Source organism: Macadamia integrifolia, chromosome 14 (assembly GCF_013358625.1).
Source record: "Macadamia integrifolia cultivar HAES 741 chromosome 14, SCU_Mint_v3, whole genome shotgun sequence".
Lineage (NCBI taxonomy): Eukaryota > Viridiplantae > Streptophyta > Magnoliopsida > Proteales > Proteaceae > Macadamia > Macadamia integrifolia.
In genome coordinates this window covers 29,038,835-29,060,032 of record NC_056570.1, presented here as the reverse complement: position 1 = coordinate 29,060,032, position 21,198 = coordinate 29,038,835, and the positions used below count along the sequence as shown (strand labels likewise).

The following is a 21,198-nucleotide window of genomic DNA, read 5'->3' as shown; positions in this document are numbered from 1 at the left end:
CCTTACATTTGAACATTCAAAACTTACATAGCCTTTCAAATATTAGGAACTACATCTTCAAGTATACTCCCTAACAAGCTTTCCAAATAATAAGGACTTGATCTCTAGTAATTTGGCTGGGGAATCATATTCTTTTATAAGGCTTGCTTAAGACAAAAAAAATATGCTAGCTTGATTAGGAAATGCACTTGAAAATGATGAGAAGATATATTATCTGAATTCAATTGATTGTGGTACACTAACTTCTAGCTACTAACCATCATCAAGGAGGACCAAATTAACATCAAGAACAAATGTTATCCTATGAGCGATTGTCACGACAGTAGATCCTAAGAAGTGTTGCCTAAGCGTTTGCTGTATTAGATAATCAATTGCAATATCCACTGAAGTAGTAGCTTTATCAAGTAACAATTCTTCACTCCTCTTAAGTAATACTCGCCCTAAACACACTAATTGTCTTTGATCCATGTTCCAATTTTCTCCATTCCCAGTTACTGTGACAACCACCATATGAAAATGTGTTAGCTGTTCACAATCTTATTTTCCTTACTTTTCTTCCCCTATTATTCTTCAGAAAAGGGGTTGGGGTTGGGCTCTGGGAGGTTGGGTGGGGCATTAGAAACTAAATATATCATACAACAAGGAATTTGAAAGAACTGTACTTTTGTGCATGACTAAATTGATGTTGAAAAAACTTCGATATAGAGTGAATATGAGAAGAAACCAACTAGCAAAATCAAACTTTCCTTCATTATTTTTTACTTTATCGCCAAGTTGGCATTTGTCTAAAACGTAAAACAACAAAAAGCTCTCATATCAATTTACCTCCTTGCTTGATCATTCAATACGACATAAAATTGATCATTAAAATTGAGCTAACTAAAAGACGAAATAATCAAGCATGGATGAGCCAAGTGGAAATTAAGAGAATCTCTTGGGCCAAACTTGGCAAAAAAAAAAAAAAAATCCAATGCAATCCAATTGAAATGATTTACATTAAGCATTGGAGAATCCAAAAAAAAAAAAAAAAAAAAAAAAAAAAAAAAGAAGAAGAAGACAACCAAGAGAAAGGAGTTCATAGAGATACATGTCCCGATTCAATTGTGAAATTTTTTTTTTTTGGGGTGCACAAATCACTAGTAAGCAGGAAATGTCCAACCCATATTTTTCACAAGTTAAGGATTAACCATCAAAATAAAAGGAAAAAAACTACCTGCCATATTTGTTCATCAGTGTACTCTTCAAGTAGGTCAAGATTGCTTCTAAGAGTCTCCTCAAACGCTGTTGAATCTTGAGGAATGATGCTCAATCTTGACCGCAAGTAATAAAGCCTTATTTTGGAATGTTGATACCATCTATCCAAATCTGACAAACTATAGGTTCAAGCATGCGGGAGAGCTTTTACGAGAGTTGATTTTCCACTTCATGTTCGCCCACTAATGCCAATTTTCATCCTCCAAGAAAAGTGCAGGTGATACCTTGTAAGACAAAAGGAATGTGTGGGGTATACCGGACCTACATACATATTAATTATCAAATCATGAACCTTAGCAAATCCTTAAGAGCAGGAATAACTGTCTAGCAACATAAGTTTTCAAAAGATTTATTCCATAAAACAAGAAATAGGTAAAGAAATAAGGACTTGAAGAATTTGGATTGGGGATTATCAGTAGATCAACAATATCGACTTTCCCTTTTGATGACCATTCACAACCTGGCCAACTTTCTTCAATTGAGGGATTTCACTAGGGATATATGTGTACTGCAATATTCTCTCAATGGATATGATCCAATTATTAAGTCTGTAAGATCCCATATGACCCCATGCAAACTAAAACTAAGCCCATATGCAACTACTAAATTCACAACACGTTCAAAAGAGGAAAAGAAAAAAAAAAAATCAAAATCATGCTCAAAAGAAATTCAAAATCATGCTTTAATGAGAGTAATCAATTGTGTTTGCCCTGAAGGACAATTTTATAATATCTTAAGTTCAAGTTTTTACTAGGATTTAGTATTTTCTTTGGCACTGAGATCAATAAAACCAAAGAGATAGCATATGAGATGGATGCCAACATATCCATATGGAAGTATAACCACTTCATTGCACCAAATAAATGAAATTTGGGCCTAACAAAACCATCCACCAGTTTAAGATACATGTCCATAAACCTCTCTGCTTGATCAAAACACCTAATTATAGTTGAACATAAACTAGATTCAGTAAAATGTTGTATAATTAGAGCCTAACATACTCCAACAAGTTGTGATAGTTCTCATGCTATTGATTTGTAGTATTGCTAAAGAAAAAAAAAAAACCTAATGAATGAATAAGCACTAAGAAAATGATATAAACTCTTTTGGTATGATCCTAACTTTTTTTATATTTGCCATGTGACATATTAGAAAGGGCCCAAATTTCATAGAAAAGTATGATTCTCTTATTCAATCCGAAAGTTTAAGCCCAAGTGGATTTAAGCTAGTGAAAAATTAAGTTTTAAAAATCTAGGGAGAGTGTTCCAATGTTGCTAGTGTGGGGAGGAATTTGCACAACTGCACTAACGGGTGTTCAGGAGGAAAAAAAAAAATATCATCTATATGGAGCTCACATTTTTAGAACAAGTGAGAAAAAAAAAATTTAATGTGAGGAAATGTACACATTGATGTTGTGGAAATATTTTTTTTTTGCCAAAAAATCTGTCATATAATTAACATTTTGATAAAGGGATTTTTTTTTTCTTACCAAAAATTAAGGATTTTTTATTGATACCTCCTAAGGTGTCAAACAATTTGTAAACTTTTTAGTATAATGGATAGATATTTTTCCCCCTAATGAGGGTAAATACTGTCAATTCACATATATACCTAAAAAATATGCAAGATAAAGATAGTTTTTTATAATAATACAATGATAAGTCATTTTCAAATTATTTTAAAAATCATTTTATATCCTTAACTTAAATAACTTTTTATGAATAAGACAATGAATGATTAAAAAATTTATCAATTTTTTTTTTTTGGGGTGAAAATGCATCAAATTTTAAAATCATAATAACAATTAACAAGTGCATGATTAAAAGATGAGTAAAAAAAAATTGCTAATACCTAGGTCCTATAGCCAAAGATACTACCCCTATAAAATTCCAAATTTTCCACCAAAGGAAAATGAAATTCCCAACAACTCCCTGTGAGCAAGAGCAGAGGCCGCATCTTCTCAAGCAGCTGCACGCGCACACACTCTTTTCTCTCTCTCCTACGTTTCAGTTCCCAATCTCAGAGATCCATCGTTTAGTTTCTCCTCTGTTGTTCTTCATCCTGTCTCTCTCTCTGGTTTCTGTCTGAGAAATATGAACGAAGAAATCGGGCCGTCGACGTCTTCCTGTTCGAACTCTGCGAAAGAACCAATCTTTGTTCGGCCAAGAAGAGAGCCATTCGAGCATGGACTTCTTCCAATACCGAAGCTCATCTTCTCAGATGGCACAGCAACCCTAGGCCCTTTCAAGGAGAAGTTCATCCAACATGCTTCCGCTTCTTCCTCCCCCCTCCGAATCGACGCCGACGGCATTTCTCAAGTGCTTCAGATCTCGATCGAGAATGCTCGCCTCGTCCTTGATACCCTAGCCGCGGTGCTGCCTTCTGATTCAGACCCTCTAGTCACCGCCAAGCCTGGGGACTTGGATTCTGTTGGAGCTGATATTAACGATCTGATTCTTTTCCTTTACATCCAATCTTACAAGAGGCTTCTCCCAAGGACCCACAAAGATTCCGCAGCCGTTGCTGATGTCTGGCCTTCAACTTCAGCCTTCGATGGCTACCTTTCTGCGCTCTCCCCATTGCAGGTGATAAATGATTTTTTTTTCTTGCGTATGAATTTATGATATTCGACACTCGTTCTTGTGGGTTTCTACTTTCTGTTGCAGATTTATCCAAAGCTTGATTTATTTGATTGCATTTTTTATTATGCTGCGAATTGACCGAATTCTTTTTGTTTCGGTTCTAGAATTATCTTTTCAGAAACTTGTATTGTTGGCTAAGCTGCTAGAATTGTAACTGATTTTCCCCACCTTTCTGGTTGTTTCTGGTATATGCTTTATTTCGTTGATGGAGATGCAAAACCATGTTCCTTCCCTGGGAAGTTGTATGATTCCCTTGTAAGACAGATGGTCGGGAAACAGCTGTGGTTGCAAATTATGTAATGCAAAGAAACGTTTGGGAGGTTGTAAAGAAATCCTACATGGTCTTATATTTGTTTGCATTACATTTCTATCTTCCTATATATTTATATTTGTGAATTCTTACAAATACATAAATTTATCTCATAAAACATCATTGTTTATAATAATATGCCTGTGGTTCACACGTGCTCATATACTAGTTGTTGAAACCAATCATAGAAGCTTTTATCAATGTCGAGATAGACTGTGTTCAAGTTTCGCAGTCAAATCTACGATAACCCTGGTGTTGCATTATTTGCAGCTTGTGCGCAGCAACAGCCGGCGATTTACGCCATCACAAGCTGATGAAGAGGCGTACCAGCTGTCTTATCTACAGAAGCACATGGCAAACCTTCTTGCTTTGCTGGCAGAGTCTGTGGAAGGCGAGAATGAGGAATCATTGGTAAAATTACAGTTTACTGTTTCCTTTTTGATTGTCTTGTATCTATTTGATAATGATTAGGTTGATATAATTTAGCAGTAGACATTCTAAGAAGGAAAAAAAAATGTTTATTAATGAAGAAAACGGGGCAATGTGCATTTGCATTATGTATATGTAGACATTTTCTATGTAATTTATTGGCCAAATATTTAAGTTACAAGATATTATTTTTCGTGAATTATATTTGGTACTACTTTTGTGTCTAAGTTGCCCACACCAAGTGCAGCTGCTTATTCTTTGTCCCTGAACAATGATCTTAGCTAACCTCCAAAATTATATTTTGTCGGTATTAGTCAAATGGATTCCTGTTGATCCTTTTGGGGGATCAAGGTTACGATAAAAAGATACAGCTTGTTGTTGGTAGTGTTTTTGTTGATCAAATTTTGTTAATTTGGTAGAAATATTTGATGACTAATTTTAAGTTGCCAGAAGAAAAATAAATAAAGGGAAATGACCTAGTTAGATACTTCGTAGGTGCTGTACATCATTACAGCAATCAGGTTGGAATTGCAAGGGCATTACATCAAATGAATGGGGGGGAAGGAATTGAGTTTGGTCTGAATCTGGCATTTCAGAACTCGATAGCTCCGTGGCCATGGATGTTTTAAATCATTTTCCATATATAAATCTATAAAAAACTTATTAAATAATAGATAAATTATTAAAATTCATGCCAACAACAAGCTCCATATTTTTAGTGACCAAATATTGTGTTAAACTAGTCCTGATTTTTGCATGGTTAACTGGTACGAGTTTTGCATTAAAAACGGTTCCATTTGGATTTAGGAGGCAGCTATGAAACTTATGCTTCGTGTATCGTGGCTAAAATGTTAGTCAAGTCCAATTGATCTAGTACTTGAAAAAAATACCCTGATAAGCTTTTGGCACTGGAGAGAAGATTTTCTCACAAAATTATAAGTTACAATGGACCAGAAATATAATTCAGGTCATTCAATTCAGATAGGAGAAGTGGTTTAAGTGTAATTCAGGTCATTAAATTCAGATGAGAGTTGTTGTTCAAATTGAATGAATGAACATAATAATCAGAGGTAAGAGGCTAAGAGCACACCATTATAGAGATGACAATCAAGAATCAGAAATCTTGAAATGGATTCAAGTTCGGCCTTGAAACAGTAACTTTCTGGTTTCCTAGTAGAAATTGCAACAACCTAACATAAATTGATCTAAGAATTAAAGAAATTCTGGTCTAAGAGAGGAGAAAGGTAAAGTGATGTGGATCCAGGTTCCCAAAACTGGAATCGGATCGCTTATGGGCCCACTCGAAAGCCAATATCTCAAATACCAAATAGTCATGGCAGTTTTGTAATTAATCTCAAATTTCCAAAGAAGCTGGCAGTTTTGTAAATAAAGGGATTTTGAAAAAATCAAATTGGTAGTTCAAATAAGGGGTGAGATATGGAGGGAAATAATAATTATTGTGAGGAGTAAAGGGTATAGGGCTAATAAAGAGAAAAGTAAGGTTAATAAAGTGGGTAGAAATAAAAGGCTAAAGGAATATCTAACGCATGAGGTTGACTTCAACCTTTGGACAAGACTTGCAGGCGGTGGAAACCAGTAAAGCTTAGAGAGAAAGAGCTCCTTGATTTAGCCTTAGATCGATCTGACATTTCTGGAGGAGTCCCACAACACAAGGATCTCTTGTTCTGTTAAACCAACGACTTGAAATAGTAGCCCAATAGTCAATATAGAAGATTTGAGTCAAGAACTGGTGGTAGATGTTGTTGCAGCCAGTTGCAGATGTCGGTTCTCATAGCTATAAGAGATCCCAAGCGTGCTCTCTAGGGTTTGAGTCGCCCAAGGATAGGGAAGCTTTGACCAGAGTTTCAGTCCCAAAAGATCAAAGGTGAGTGACAACGATGAGCTTGTGTTGGGCTGTAACTGTCACCAGAACATAGTAGCTCCAAAAAAGGGGGAAGTACAACAGGAAAATAAGGAAGAATTAGAAAGAAGAAGAAGAAGAAAATCAAAGAAGGAGAGAGGGCTACGCAAGCCTCAGGGTAGCCCAGAGTTATCAATTCGGCCGAATAATTCGCGAATTATTCGGCCGAACCGAATTTTTCCGAATTTTATAAAAAATTCGGACCGAATCCGAATTTAAAATAAAATTCTTTAAAATTCGCGACTTTTTCAAAACTGAATATAAATCGTGAATAATTCGGACCGAATCCGAATTAAACCGAATTATTCGGTTTATTTAAACATTATTTTAAAAAAAAAAAAAAAAAAAAAAAAAAACAATAAAAAACAATTTAAAAAAAAAAAAAACCCAATAAGCTTTTTTGACCGCTTTTTTGACCGAATCCTTCAATTAATCATCCGAATTATTCCGAATAATTCTCCGTCCGAATAATTCCTGAATCCGAATTTGTTAACTATGGGGTAGCCATCATTTCACCCAAGCAAACATTCATTCATTCCATTCATTAAACTTCAAATCTCCCCAAGTACTTGAGTACAAAGACTACTTATGGATTCAAAATCAAACCTACTTTCCTATTCTAAAACTGAAACAAATATGGTATCCAAATCACATAAAAATTGACTCCCAAGCTATTTTAGAAAAGAAGTAAATCAAACATAAAAAGGTAACTAAGAATTCCTTCGCCCAACTACATCAGATTATCAGAATGTCAGGAAGGAGAGAGAATTGGAACCAATTATAAGAACTGAGAGAGAAGTGATGGAAATCAGACCTGTGATTTGGTGCTTCATTGTGGATCTCTTATGCAGTATTGCAGTCTGATATCCAAAGTATATGACTAACAGATACAAACATGCTCAAGGATGTACTGATGGCCACTAGCAGAACTTAATAATGATAAAACAGGCGCAGATATGTTAAACATAGTAGGGAATTAATTGACGGAATCAGATCTGGTCTGAATAACAGATTACAGAATAGCTAACTTTCAGTTCTGAGAAACAGAAGGGATGAAACTAGAAACAGATGAGTAAGGTTTCAAATTCAGAAACAGATTTAAAGTATTGCAGAGAACATTGAAATCTGGGAGATATTTCCATAACAGAATAACAGAAACAGATCAGGAGTGAATTTTCTTGTCAACAGTATGCATATAATAATAGTTGACTTGTTTTATAAAAAAACCGGATGGCTGATAACCTAGTCCAGCACTTGCGGGAGTCCACAGAAAAGGAAGAAGAGCAGGTTATTGCAGTGGAGGGAAAAAAGTGAGAAAGAGAGGAGCTCAATAGGAAACTGTTTTGGGATTGTGAACGGGACCCATGAGCAATAACGAACAATGATATAGAATAAAAAAAAAAAGCGAGGACAAGAGTTCACAGCACCCAAACATTTTCACAAACTAAAATTCTATTCGACTGTCTAATTAGACCGGGAGGTTACATGTATAAAAAAAAACTTTAGTGTTTGAGTGAACTTCAAACACTTAAAAGAAATTCTCATATAATTAATTAGTTACTAACTAACCAAATGTATTAACTAGACTGACATTAATTAACCGCTCGATAAACCCCACAACTTGCCATTGAGCCGGACAAAAAAATATATTAAAATCATAATAATGTCCCAAAATTTGGAGGAATTACAAGAATGCCCCAGCTAACTGAAAGATTCTAATTACCACTTTCGGGCCTTATTTGGACCTAAAATTGAGGCATTGACCCCAATGGCATAGAGAATTAATTGGAGCTCTTGTGCTCTGGTTCCAAAGTCTATTTGGTCGGCCTGGCCACTATATCAATCTCACACCTACAAAAGAGATGCATTGGCTGATGAAATACAGAGGAATTAACGAAAGCAAAATGAATTCAACATTTGAAATGTTAGAGAGAAAAGGAGAAGAAATTGATAACGAGATAAAAGTAGTATGGGAGGATAAGCCAACCACTGTTGATCACTTAGGCTGTAGCCTCGTACCAATATAACCAAAAGCCATCAATTACGGGTGTTTCAACTTTAAATAGAAACTAAAACTTTGAATTAGGTTAAAACTCTCAAACCAATCATACCATAACCTTTATACTGAATCAAATATGCTAAATGGAAGTTAACCAATCCAGATATTATGACTGAAGAAAGGGTAGCCAATAGGTACCAGTTTGTGAAACATTTTTAAAGCCACTCATTAATGCCCCAATATTTGTTTTCATTTCCTTTCAAGACCTCTTACGTAGCATTTAGATATAGAATGCTTTATATGCATGTATTGTAAATTGGATGTCTATATCATTTTTATTGTGGAAGGAAGCCACAATACATTCTATTCATTGATGGTTATACCATGGCTTTTATTTATTTATTTATTTATTTTATTTAGAGAGACGAGAATACGAGATCATAGGCGAAGTGTAGAAACGCCAAGATCGCGCCAAATCTCGTAAAATCTTGCCAAGATCTTGCTTCTCTCTCTCTACTTTTTTGAAGAAAAAACACTAAAGAGCAAGAATTTTGGTGCTTTTTCTTGAGGATCTCCATTTCTACACTTATTGAAGCTTAAAGAGTAGAGAATATTACCTCCTCATCCACATTTGGAGTTACTTTTCTTCTCAAGAACTATTTTAGATAAAAAAATCTTCTCAAACCCATTTTTTCATGGAAACATCATCAATACTAGTTGGTTTACATTGGTTTTTTTATATGTGATGCATATCACTGATCTATGGATTCATGGAGGGAAATAAATTTTTCTGTATTTAAAATTTTCAAAATTTCAAAATTTAAAATTTTAAATAAATGATGCATATTGACCTTATGTTGTTATGTAGCTTATCTTATGACATTTCAAATTTTCAATGTATGTTAATGTGACTCATCAGTCATCAATGTTAATTGTTAGTCAATTAAGTAATTATCTATGATGCCTTTTAAATTCTTATGATTATGCTGTGTCATGTGTTGATTGTGGAATGTGGATTATGGAATAGAGCATGCTAGATGAGGGTCCGAAGAGTCGGAGACTACTTACATAGGGTACAAAGTCAAAGTACCATTTTAAGTTTGATTTTTAAAAATCTGATGTTTCCATTGTGTTTAGAAGTCCTAAAAGGGATAAATACCTAGTTTCAGAGACTACCAAGACCATATGGCCACCAAGACCAACCATCGAGTCTACCGCGAAAAAATACATGATCTCAGCGAGATCTCGCCAAGTCTCTGTTTTTTGGATCAGCAAGATGGGGGGCGAGAGCGAGATCTTAAACCTTGGGTTATATTTTCTTTCTTTCTTTCTTTATTTATTTTTTGTGGAGGGAGGTTTATAACAACTGTGGTTTGCTTATAAGAAAATATGATAAAATGCATCTTTCGCACCTTGTCTACATAACATTACAGTATTTTTTGGAATTAAAAATATTTTTTTCGTCTCTATGTCACACTATGTTACGAGTACTTGGAAGCTGGCTTCTTACCTTTGCTTGCTTAGATCCTGATACATTTTTTAGGTGACTTAGGTCTAGGCTCTAAGCTGAGCAGTCACCTATTTGACACTTCGAGTGCACTGGTTTGTATTTGCATGTTCCTTTTCCGTGTGTTGAGGGATAAAGTATTGGTTTTTGCATAGCTGATATATTGTTCAGTTTACCTTGTCTTCCACGAAACGTATTGATTCATTACTTAACCATCTTATATGCTCAATGTGCTTTCAAAAAATGGTAATTGTTGCCTTCAGTTTTAGCTTTATAACTATCCATCTTCTCTTTATTGTTCAAATAACTATTGTTTCACTCTGACAATCCTGTGTCATTTCTTCTTTACTTTTCTGAGAACTGTAGCTCAGAAGCTTTGAAAGGTTTAACAGAACTCAACCTGAGAAAGCTAAACCTTATTCTACTGTTTGGGGTTGGTGATGAGTAGCTAATTAACTCCTGTCTGCAGGTTTTGACCTTAGAGAGGTTTGAGCACCTTGGGTTTCTCATTCAGTTTGGTGAAAAAGGGTCTGAAGCTCCATTAAGCCAAGCTGCCCCATTTTTCGCAAATTCAGATCCTGACATGCCAGCTGTTCCTGTTCCTGCATCACAAGTTCATGATTGGATTTTGCAGAATATAACTGCTGCTTTAGAAAATATATCTGAAAGGATTGCTTCAAAAGAAAATGGGCCACCCAATAACTCTGATCAGGATGTTGCTATGGCTGATGCATGCACAAGTTCATTCAAGGGCTCAAGTGGTACGAGAAGTCCTAGCATTGTAGAGGGAATTTCCAAAACTTCAATTGTAAAGCAAGCATCTGATCTTAAAGGCTCTTCTGTAAAGGTCAGGGTTAGAGCATTTTTTAATTTTACATATCTTGGTATGCAGATTCATTCTACACCCATAGATATCTGCTGCAGCAAAAGCATGTATCTAGTTCCCATGCTTCTTAAAATTTTTGATGTCTATTTCTGGGCAGATATCATTGAACTTTTTCCTACTCAGCAAGATAAATTGATGATCTTTTATTGTTTTATAGAATTCTTCCTGGATTTTTGTTGCCGCCTCCCCCAACCCAGCCCAGCCTCTTAGTATGATCAATTATTTTCCTTTTTATATTCAGCCTTGATATAGGAAACTGCTCAAATTTAGCACTTCTGCATCTGCATCTGCATCTGGAAGCTGCCTTACATAGCAAACCGTGAGCAAAGCCTTACAAATTTGTTCTCAAATATTTGCTGCCTTTGTATTTGCTATGGTAAACACTTGACATATTTGTCATCCTTACCCAGAGAGAGATATGCTAGGATATATAACTTATAAAGGGTCATTTTGTGGTCAGTCACTTATTATCTTGTCAAAAGAAGAGATGCTAGGTTGTTTGGATGCATATATAGAAGAAATTCAAGCAAAGGAGAGGTACAGTGGACAGTCCTTTTTCCTATTTTGGTGGAAAAGGTGTTAGATTTAAGAAAATATAGAGGAAACAGAGAAAGCACTTTCACTGACATTTTATAGCTCTTTTGGCAACACAAGGAGAGAAACAAGCCTCTATAAACAAGATGCTTACTGGCCATGGTACACAACAACAACAACAACAACAACAACAACAACAACAACAACAACAACAACAACAAAGCCTTATCCCAACTTAATAGGGTCGGCCAAGGATGTAACGCCCCGGCCCCATTAACCTTGCATAATATTGTCCTCCTTAGCCCATGGGCCTCAAGGCTTTAAAATGCGTTGTGCCACGTTAAGGAGGCTAGAGGTTATTAACTAGCTCAGTAATCTCTCCTTAGGCGATGTGGGACTAAAGTTTGTACACCCTCACCGATCTCCCAAACTCCCTGGCACTTGTCGTATTCTTAGTGGAGACACTTCACCGATCTCCCAGGCGGGTTTGGTACTTGCCGTATTCTTGGGTCATCACAAAGGATTAACATATGGTATTGATCGCTATATCGGTAGGCCAAAATTAAGATACATATCAAAATATATTGTATCGTGTCGGAGATACTCTAACATATGCTAAAGATACGCATATAAATAGATAGGAAACTTTTTTTTATTTTTTTATACATTTTTGTATAAAAAATAGTGAAAAATAGCTATACATAACATGTATTATGTGTAAACACTAAATTGAGAGTACTGCACGAAGAATCTAAGGTTTGTATTTGTCCCATATATGTAAAATCCTTGTTTTCAACCTTGATTTCCACTTTAGTTAGAGAGAACAATGACTGGCAGCAACCTTGGAACAAAACCCCCTCAAAAAATCGTGTTTTTCTGAAAAATGATCCATCTTGGCCATTATATGACTGTAGAGCACCGTATCGATACACACCGATACATATGGATACATACCGAAATGTACATTTCACCTTAATTTTATATTTTTCATAGACAATCGGTACATATTGGTGTGTATCAGTATGTATCGTACGATATATATCTATATAAAAGGATTTAAAAATTTCCATGTAGCGTATCAGTAGTATCGTATCGATAAGGGCTGATACGTACGATACGTACTGATACTTTAAACCATGGGGTCAGCTACATGGATCCAAGCAAAGACAAGGAAACGGAAAAGGAGTTAAAAGAAACAAATTACTTAAAACATCAATGAAGTAGAACACAACTATAGGGGGTCCGCTACCTAGATCCTAGCCCTCCAATTTGCTTTATTTGAAACCATACTTGGGGCAAGGTCTAATCTGTGCATGTCTTTCCTCAGTACCTCTCCTATAGTCATTTTTTGGCATGCCTCTAGCTCTTTTGAATCAGGTCAATCCTCCTTACCAGAGCATTTGATGGCCTCCGTTGAACATGGCCATACCATCTCAAATGACATTCTCAAAGCTTATTGGCTATGGTAGAAGCATTTATATTGGTTCTTGTTCCTCTAGTGGGTCATATTTTTCAAATGGTGTCTTCTCTTGAGTTAGAAGTATATGCATCTCTACTCGTGATTTTCCCCTTGAATTGCTTGCATCAATACCGTCTTTGTCTACGTGTACTTCTGGAAGCTTTTAAGATTCATTTTTAACTTTTCCTTATGATGAGTTTTATCTGAAACTTTTTTGGTTTCTAACATGTCTTAATATTCTTTTGTTTCATTTTAGGTTTTAAATTGTCATGACTCAGTGATCTACATATTGGCACCTTTAAGATATGCCACTGTTTATGGGTGCTCTGATACTACTATAGTCCTTGGAGCCATTGGCAAGGTATGTATGAACACTCTGCACTATTTACTTCTGGAAATCCTATATGTGAATTAATGTATCATGACTTGTTCTATGCTGCTGTTCTCAATTGTTGTCAACTATTATCATAAGTTCATTTGTCTAAACAATTCATTTTTTCCATGTGATGTCCTTTCTTCAAATAATTTGAAGTAGTAAATAGTATCCACAATGCAAAATTGTAAGAGAGAATCTGTGCTTTTGAGGGAATATAGGGTCCTAACGATGATAAGTATGGAGGGTAGGGTTTGGCCGTTCAATGAGGGCTTAAGGTTGGAAGGATGGAAATTTTAGATCCTATTGGGTAGCTGGTTGAAAAAGGAGCTTTAACGGGTTATATGAGCTGCAGCTGGTGACCTCCTAAACAGGTGCCAGTGAATGGAATTCTCTCAATAAACAGAAATTTAGGTAGCGTGAAAGAGTATCTTACTGGAGTCTCTGAATGAGATTGAAGGCGGGTGAATTTAATACTTGACAAGGTAGGTGTAGATATCAAATATTTAGAAACAAAGCCGAGCACCATGGCAACCCCTAAAAGGAAGCTACATAACCAAGTACGCATGTTCTTGGATCTCCTATATGAGTTACATCATTCTTACATGTACAAATTGATAGTTTGGCAATGCTATTAAGAAGTAACGGTGATCATGAGACCCTCCAATGGTTTTGGAGGCTGAGAGAAGACAACCAGCTGACCATGTGATGCAGGTGCACCTTGGACCAATCCAGACCCGTTTGGATGTCCAAACAGAGATGAACCGGATCCAATTTGGAATCAAGGTTACCTATTTGGGTTCAAAGCTATTAGGATCTTGTAGAATTTTATTTTATTTGGGGAATATTCGGAATCTTTTAATTTGGGTAGCTATTAGTCAAGTAGAATTTTCCAATTTTAGTTTTATTGTGTTTCTATTTTATTAGTCTAGGATTTAGGAAGTAATTAGGAGTTTCTATTTTAGTTATAATTAGGAAGTCTAAATTTATTGTTATATAAAGGCATGTAACCCAAGTAATTGGGCAAGTTTTGAAGAATGAATTGAATGAATGGGTTGTTGATTGTGTCGGGTAGGTACTTCACTATGGTCGTGTGACCTTCTCCTCCCCCCCCCCCCCAATTGTGATTTTGTATTTCTCTCTCTTCTTCTTCTTCCTCCTTTTCCCTTCTTTCTTTACTGTTCTGTTTCCCTTACCTGTAACTGGCAGTAATAGCAGGCCTTAAAGAATTGTTTCAAACTTTCAAGTGGGGCATCGATCTGACCTGGGATTTCTAGGGTTAGTTTACCACTCTAGGGCGATCCAAAGCCTAGAGTAGTTGGCCCCAATCGTTCCCCTTACATGGGTTTTCAAACCTGAAATCTCTGGTTTCTGTCCCACCGCCAACATCAGTTTCAGGTATTTAATACCATTTTTCTTGGTGATATGCTAATTGCTTGTTGAATCGATTCATCAGGTCTTGGGAACCCCTCCCTGAAATTTCGTGTGGTTTGGAGCCCTATTGAGGAAGATATCTCGCTGGGAATGATTCTGGTTTATCGTTGAGCTTGGGTTCTATAGTGGGTAGGAGTAGAAAAAGGGCTCTTCGATTAAAACCCAAAGTTGTCTATATTCATAACTTACCCTTATTTTTTGTACCTTCCTAATTTACCCCTGGCAAATAAATCAAAATCCCTTTCACATCCTTCTCTTGTATTTCTTTATCAATCCTTTAAGATTCTTCCTATTTACAGTTCTGCCACTGTATTTGAGACTTTGTTTTATTTACCAATCTGCCATAATGTCTTGCCATTGAATCATCTAATATTTGTGTCCGCCCATAAGCGATCCAATTCTGGTTTTGGAACCCGGATCTGCATCACCATGTTGCCAAGAAGTAGTTGCGGGTGCTATGGTCCAATGCTGATGGCAGGTGTATGACTCTGCGAATTGTATACAAAAATGGATTCAGGGATGGGGGTATATTAATTTTGTTAGATTTTTAAATATATTATTAGTTTCTATATGTCTTGGGAATTAAATCGAGATATTATCAGAGGGATCAAATTGATAAAATGATTAGAAAATAAGGGCTCTTAATTGGGGTCACCGTGGGTATCCTATATCCTCGTGGTAAGGACTAGAGGAGGTGCTCAAATTGGATTTTTTAAACAGGGCCTACAGAATCATCTGTAGACCTTAGGGTATACTACTTTACCTTACAAGGCAGTAGGACTTAGATACTAGAGTGGAACTCTTCTGCTCCTCCTGCCCTCTCCCTTCCCCCACTGCCTTACTCCACCTTCTTTTTCTTCTTCCACCTTCCTCTGCTCCTCCTTCCTCCTCCAATACCTTCTCCTCTGCTCCTATGTTTTCTTCTCTTTTTCTTCCCAGGTGTCCTTGATTTGGTAAGTAAGATGCCGAATGGCTCAAGTCTAAGTAACATAGCCTGCTTTTTTCCTTCTTTTTTTTCTTTACTCAGATCCCATTATGCAAAGATCATCTCTTGCTTTAGGAAAGAAAAAATTAATCTAAATGTATTCTGTTCTCTATTGCTTTTTCTGATTATTGTATTGAGTCGTGTTTTAAGATGTTAGTTACAATGCTTTGGCAACTTTGGGTGATAATATGAAGATAGTGTTGCTGGAGGAAACACAATTGATGATGGGGACACCCTTGTAAGTACGCTAATTGGGTATCTGGTCCTCTTTATCATTTTATCCCCAAATAGAGTTAGTGTCTCATTATTTTGTGCCAGACACCTGACTCTTGCTGTTAAAATTACTTCCATCAAGTACATGGATCATTCTCCCTAGAAAGTAGAGAAAGAGATATGGGAATCCCTATCATACTGCCATTTTTCCCACACAGCTGCAGTTAGAGAGAACATGTTAGTTGTTGTCTGGATTTCATCCAAAATTACGTAAAATATTAAAGTATATCAGCCTTAGCCCTATAAATATAACTTATGTAGTATCTTTATATAGAAGCAACTTTGAACTTGAGGAGCAATATGAGAGCTGAAAATATATTGTGCATAGTGGCATGAAGAGGCAACATAATTTTAGTCATTGCTAAGTGACCACCTAAGGAAGAACTTAATTGTTATATGCATATACAGACACATTTAGGTACCGTTTGACAACGTTCCTAGAAATGCGTTTCTACGTTTTTCTGCTTCTAGAAACGGAGAAACGGGGTAATAAGCGTTTAGTAAAAGTGTTTTGTTTCACCTGTTTTCAGAAATAGAAATAGAAATAGAAATTTATACCTATTTATGGTTCTAGAAACACCCTAGACGAAACAAGTTGAACTTATTTCTGTGTTTCTGGAAATGGCTACCATCGACGAAATCCAATGCTCGCGTTCGGGAGAACTCATCCCAGAATGACCTAAGTAAAGAGTCCTTGTACTTTGCATTCGATGGGTGTCTGCAACTCCTTCGCGAGCATTTCCTCAGGGCGGCATCATCGGACCTTCATGACATCGGTCAGATTGCACGTTAGGCCAACAACCTTCGCTGGATTTTGGACATTCTGATCGATCGTCAGATTGCGAAGGATTTCTTGAAGACTTGGGCATCTCAGGGGGATCTGTCAGAAGCCCACCCTAGGGTTCCTGCGGTTCGCCAGTACGAGGTGAGCAGGGTAACTGCAAGACTCTTCGTTGGGATTGGGAAGAGATAGCTCCTGGCTGGCTTCCAAGGAGGTGAGATGCTTGCTCTTGCAGACATGGCTGGAACCATTTTACGACGATTTTGGGTGGATGTGGAGGGCATCTAAAGGTCTCGATCGTCACCTGATTGAAGATGGCCTCAACAACACCATCCTCACCCTGCCATTGCCCTTGTTCCAAGAGATTCTGCTTGCTTGGTTCAATCGATTCCTCAACTCCAGTGATGATTGCCCCAATATACATAGAGGGTTCGAGGTTTGGTGGAGGAGGGCTTTCTGGAAACGGAATGGTGCACCTGATCGGCCTCCACAATTCCGAATTACCGTTGCCTCTTCTGACCACTCGTGAAGAAGGTAAAACCGAAAAAAAATGAACCCCCAACGTCTCCTTCCTCCTTCCTTCCTCCTCCCATTTCTGGGTTCAAAATCGAGAATCCCTGGTTTCAGGTTAGAGATTGAATGAAATCGATAATTGGGTTTCATTTGGTTGCGTGTGATCTGAGACAAATCTAAGCCAACAGAACAGAGAGAGAAATGTTTTAAGAAACAAGGTTTATCAAACAACTACAATTCCGTTTCTATTCCCAGAAATGTGAATTTACCAGAAACGATAGAAATGTTGTCAAACGGTGCCTTACTTGTCAAGTTTTAGTGTTGCCATGTCAGAAACGTATTCCATGTTGGGACAATGACTTGTGTCTGTGTCCTTGTTAAGTAGAATTTTCTTCCTTTTCTTTTATTTTTTTATTTTTTAAATGAAAATCTATAGCAGGTCAGAGAATTAAGGTTTTTTAAATGAGGTAAAAATATCAAAGCTAGATTTAGGTTTGAGTCTTGAAATGGAACTTTGTAGCACAGTAATACACCTAAATAGCATTAAATTTGTAATGCTAGATCAGTTTGAAAAAAGGGACGCTTTAATGCAATTTGATTTACAAAGATTGAGATCTCCCAATTCGAGGTGGTAGGCTATGATAGGTTTCTAGCACTTAGATGGAATTATGATCTAGGGTCAAAAGGGATGAAAAATAGCATTAAATTTGTAGGATGGCTGCGTTAGTTGCACATTTAAGTTTTGATCATCAAGTTCACAAGTTCCAACTGTCTGCCGGTGGGTGTAGTAATGTAGTGTTCTTAATTTGAATCAGCTTGGGTTGTGTGGGAGATAGGTTGTCTTGCATATGAGGCATTGTTGGATTTGGTCATATGACGTGTTATGCAGGCTTTCATCAGTTAAATGGTTGATGCTTATCCCTGTTGGTGATTACTGTCATTATAGTGAATTATACTTTACGGATGCTGTCAGTTGAATGCTACTTCTGAGTAATTATTTCTGTTGTCAACAGGCTGTGAGAGTGGAGCACTGTGAACGTGTGCAGGTGATTGTGGCAGCTAAACGTATCTGCATTGCCAACTGTCGTGAGTGTGTCTTCTTCTTGGGTGTAAATCAGCGACCCCTTGTTCTTGGTGATAACCATAAACTGCAGGTGAATGTGTTTCTGCTAGTGTAATGTATGTTTTTGCTTTTGTAGCTAGGATCACTGATCCATTATTTTAATCATCTATCCTCAATGCAAGTGTTCCTTAACTTGCCATCTCTCATTTGTTAATATATGAACAACAGCTGGTTGGTCTTATTGTAAGTTTCTATACTCTAAAATTACCATGTTCACGTGATTGTTGAGCATCTGATCTGTGCAGTACTTATTTTTGGTGCTTTTTTTTAACTTAATGAAACCTTTCAGCCTCAAAACAATAAAGTAAGTAGACGTGGTTAAGATTCTTTTGGTGTATTTATCTTTCACGGGAGGTCCACCCAGCAATTAGGTCCCCCATCGCCTTATCATCATGAACTTGGTCTAGTTTCATGGGGCTCTGGGTCTCTACCGGTTGGATCCATTTGGAGTCTGAGATCTGGTACAAACTATTTTCATGATTGATACTACTTGATTGTTCCAACATTGATACATTTATCTTTTCAGAATACTGGTACTTAGACCTCCTTCCATTTTTCCAGGCTTCAAGTAGGATTGAGCCCCTGCTTTTCCTAGTTAGGGTGTTTTATTTTCAATGATTTGTCTCTCTATTGGGTACATGAGCTCAATATAACATCCTGCATTGTTTATTAGTGGATATGCTGCATATACGCTCTGCTCATGATAAATTTTATGAAACAAAAAAATTTCTTTTCGAGTAAAATTCCTGTTTTCGAACAACTTCCACTCATTGATCACCTTCAAATAGTCACTGAATTTGATTTTTCGTTTCTTTTCATCAGGTTGCTCCATATAATACATTTTATTCGCAACTGGAGGAGCACATGAATCAAGTTGGTGTTGATGCAACTATCAACAGATGGAATGAACCCGTGGTGCTGGGTATGGTCGATCCTCACGATTCATTATCTCATCCTGCAGGGGTCTCTGATGTTCAGGCCGAGTCTGCTACATGCCTTGATCCTGACCAGTTCACAAATTTTTTGGTATGTGCAGAATATTCAGGATTCATCGAATTTCATGTTGACAATAACTCGTGGTATTGTTTCTTTTTGCCCAACTGATTATTTTCAAGTTTCTTTATCTTATGCTGCATAGTTGTTTTTTCCACAGATTCCTAATTGGTTCGGAAGTGAATCACATGCATCCACAAAACACAACCCATTTCCATTGCCTAAGGGTTATACAGCCTCTCAACAGAAAAATGTATGTAAAAAAAATCTTGCTGGTTATGGTTTGTCATCGTAAATGGTTGGCTTTTTGCACTTACAATAGGGAGATGATACTTAATGCTCTGAGGATTTGTCATATGATTTTATGGCAAACCCAAGACTTAGTGCCTGATCTTCACTATACATCTCCACTGAAACACTTCTCAATTTTCTTGTTCTGATCTCTAGGGAAAATCTTTGAATGCCCTTGCACATGCAATAAGCCTTAGGTGTATTATCCACTGCTTCAGTGTTAACTAATTCCCTTAACATTTCTTTCGTGCTGAAGATTTAAGCACACTGATTCTTTTGCAGCATCAGAATCTAGGAGAGATTAAGAAAGCTTTGAGGGATCTGCACCTTGAAGAGAGCCGCAAACGGGAATTATCTTCTGCTCTCCATATCTACTTCAAAGACTGGCTTTATGGTAATTGTCATTTCTTTCTCAACCATAACTTTTTCCTCTACTTCTACCTTCTTACTGCTATTTAATGTGGTGGAATTTTGTCATGCATATTAGGAAATTTTAACTGGGGAATTCTATGATAACGCAACCTGATTTCCCTTATTAAATGTGTACTACCGGTAGTATTGTCCTTGGAAAAGCTTGAGTGGATGCCTGAATATAGTTCTAGCCTTCTATATGCCTGGTGATACTTTCTGCACTATCATTTCATGGAAAGCAACAGCTAATTACTGGCAAGGTTCAAAATATGGGGTTCGACCCTTGGGGAGACTGAAATTTCGGTCGAATTTTTTTTGGTTTGGTGGAAACTTTGGTTTCGACCCCCGAAATGTGTTTTTTTTTTTTTTTGCCTGATTTTTTGTGTACGTCCTATTTTAGACACTTCTAACCCATTCACATAAATAATTTCATGGGGAAAACACCTAAAGTCATACTTGTGGTGATGTAGATCAAAGCTTGAAGATGAAGAGAAACACGAGTCAGAAAACACTATTCATGTGAACAGTAACACGAATTACTCTTAACGTGACACTGTCCACGTCAACAGTACTTTGTGTCAATATTTTCTGTTTTTTGATTCCTATTTAGTTTAGTTGGTTTTTATTTACTTAGTGAGCAACTTAGTCAAGTTAGTTTCCTATTTTGTTTGTCAAAGAAGTTTCTATTTTTATGATTTAGGCTAGTTTCCTTTTTATGTTCAGTTGTTAGTTTCTAATTTTATTAAGCTTGGTTAGCAAGTTAGACACAAATAAGAAAGTCTTATTTCATTCCATCAATTTCTTTTTTTTTGTTGTTTCTTTATGTCCAAGTTTTGTAAGGCTATTTAAAGCCCATTGATTATAATGAAAAAAGAGATTAAAGTTTATGAAATTTAGTGTTTACTCATGGCTGAGATAGCTATTACCTTGAGGGTGAGATGCCCATTCCCTAATTCTTCTTCCACCCTTCTCAACCCTCCATCAACTTCTCTTTCTTCTTTCTTATTTTCTGTTTTAGCCTTTGTGAGAGAATGTTTGAGAGTTGTTTGAAGACTAGAAGTGTAGCTTCAGAAGTCAGAA

General features: G+C 36.7%; 1 protein-coding gene across 1 annotated transcript in view; it reads left to right on the top strand.

The window, feature by feature from the left end:
* The first annotated feature begins 3,166 nt into the window (after positions 1-3,166).
* The window catches only part of LOC122061501 (TBCC domain-containing protein 1-like), a 36,448-nt gene continuing 18,416 nt past the window's right edge, over positions 3,167-21,198 (top strand). The window contains exons 1-8 of the mRNA XM_042624779.1: positions 3,167-3,839; positions 4,477-4,617; positions 10,532-10,909; positions 13,198-13,302; positions 18,314-18,454; positions 19,246-19,449; positions 19,577-19,669; positions 19,990-20,101. Coding sequence (XP_042480713.1) covers positions 3,348-3,839; positions 4,477-4,617; positions 10,532-10,909; positions 13,198-13,302; positions 18,314-18,454; positions 19,246-19,449; positions 19,577-19,669; positions 19,990-20,101 — 1,666 coding nt within the window. The 5' untranslated portion in view covers positions 3,167-3,347. The remainder of the gene's footprint in view (positions 3,840-4,476; positions 4,618-10,531; positions 10,910-13,197; positions 13,303-18,313; positions 18,455-19,245; positions 19,450-19,576; positions 19,670-19,989; positions 20,102-21,198) is intronic.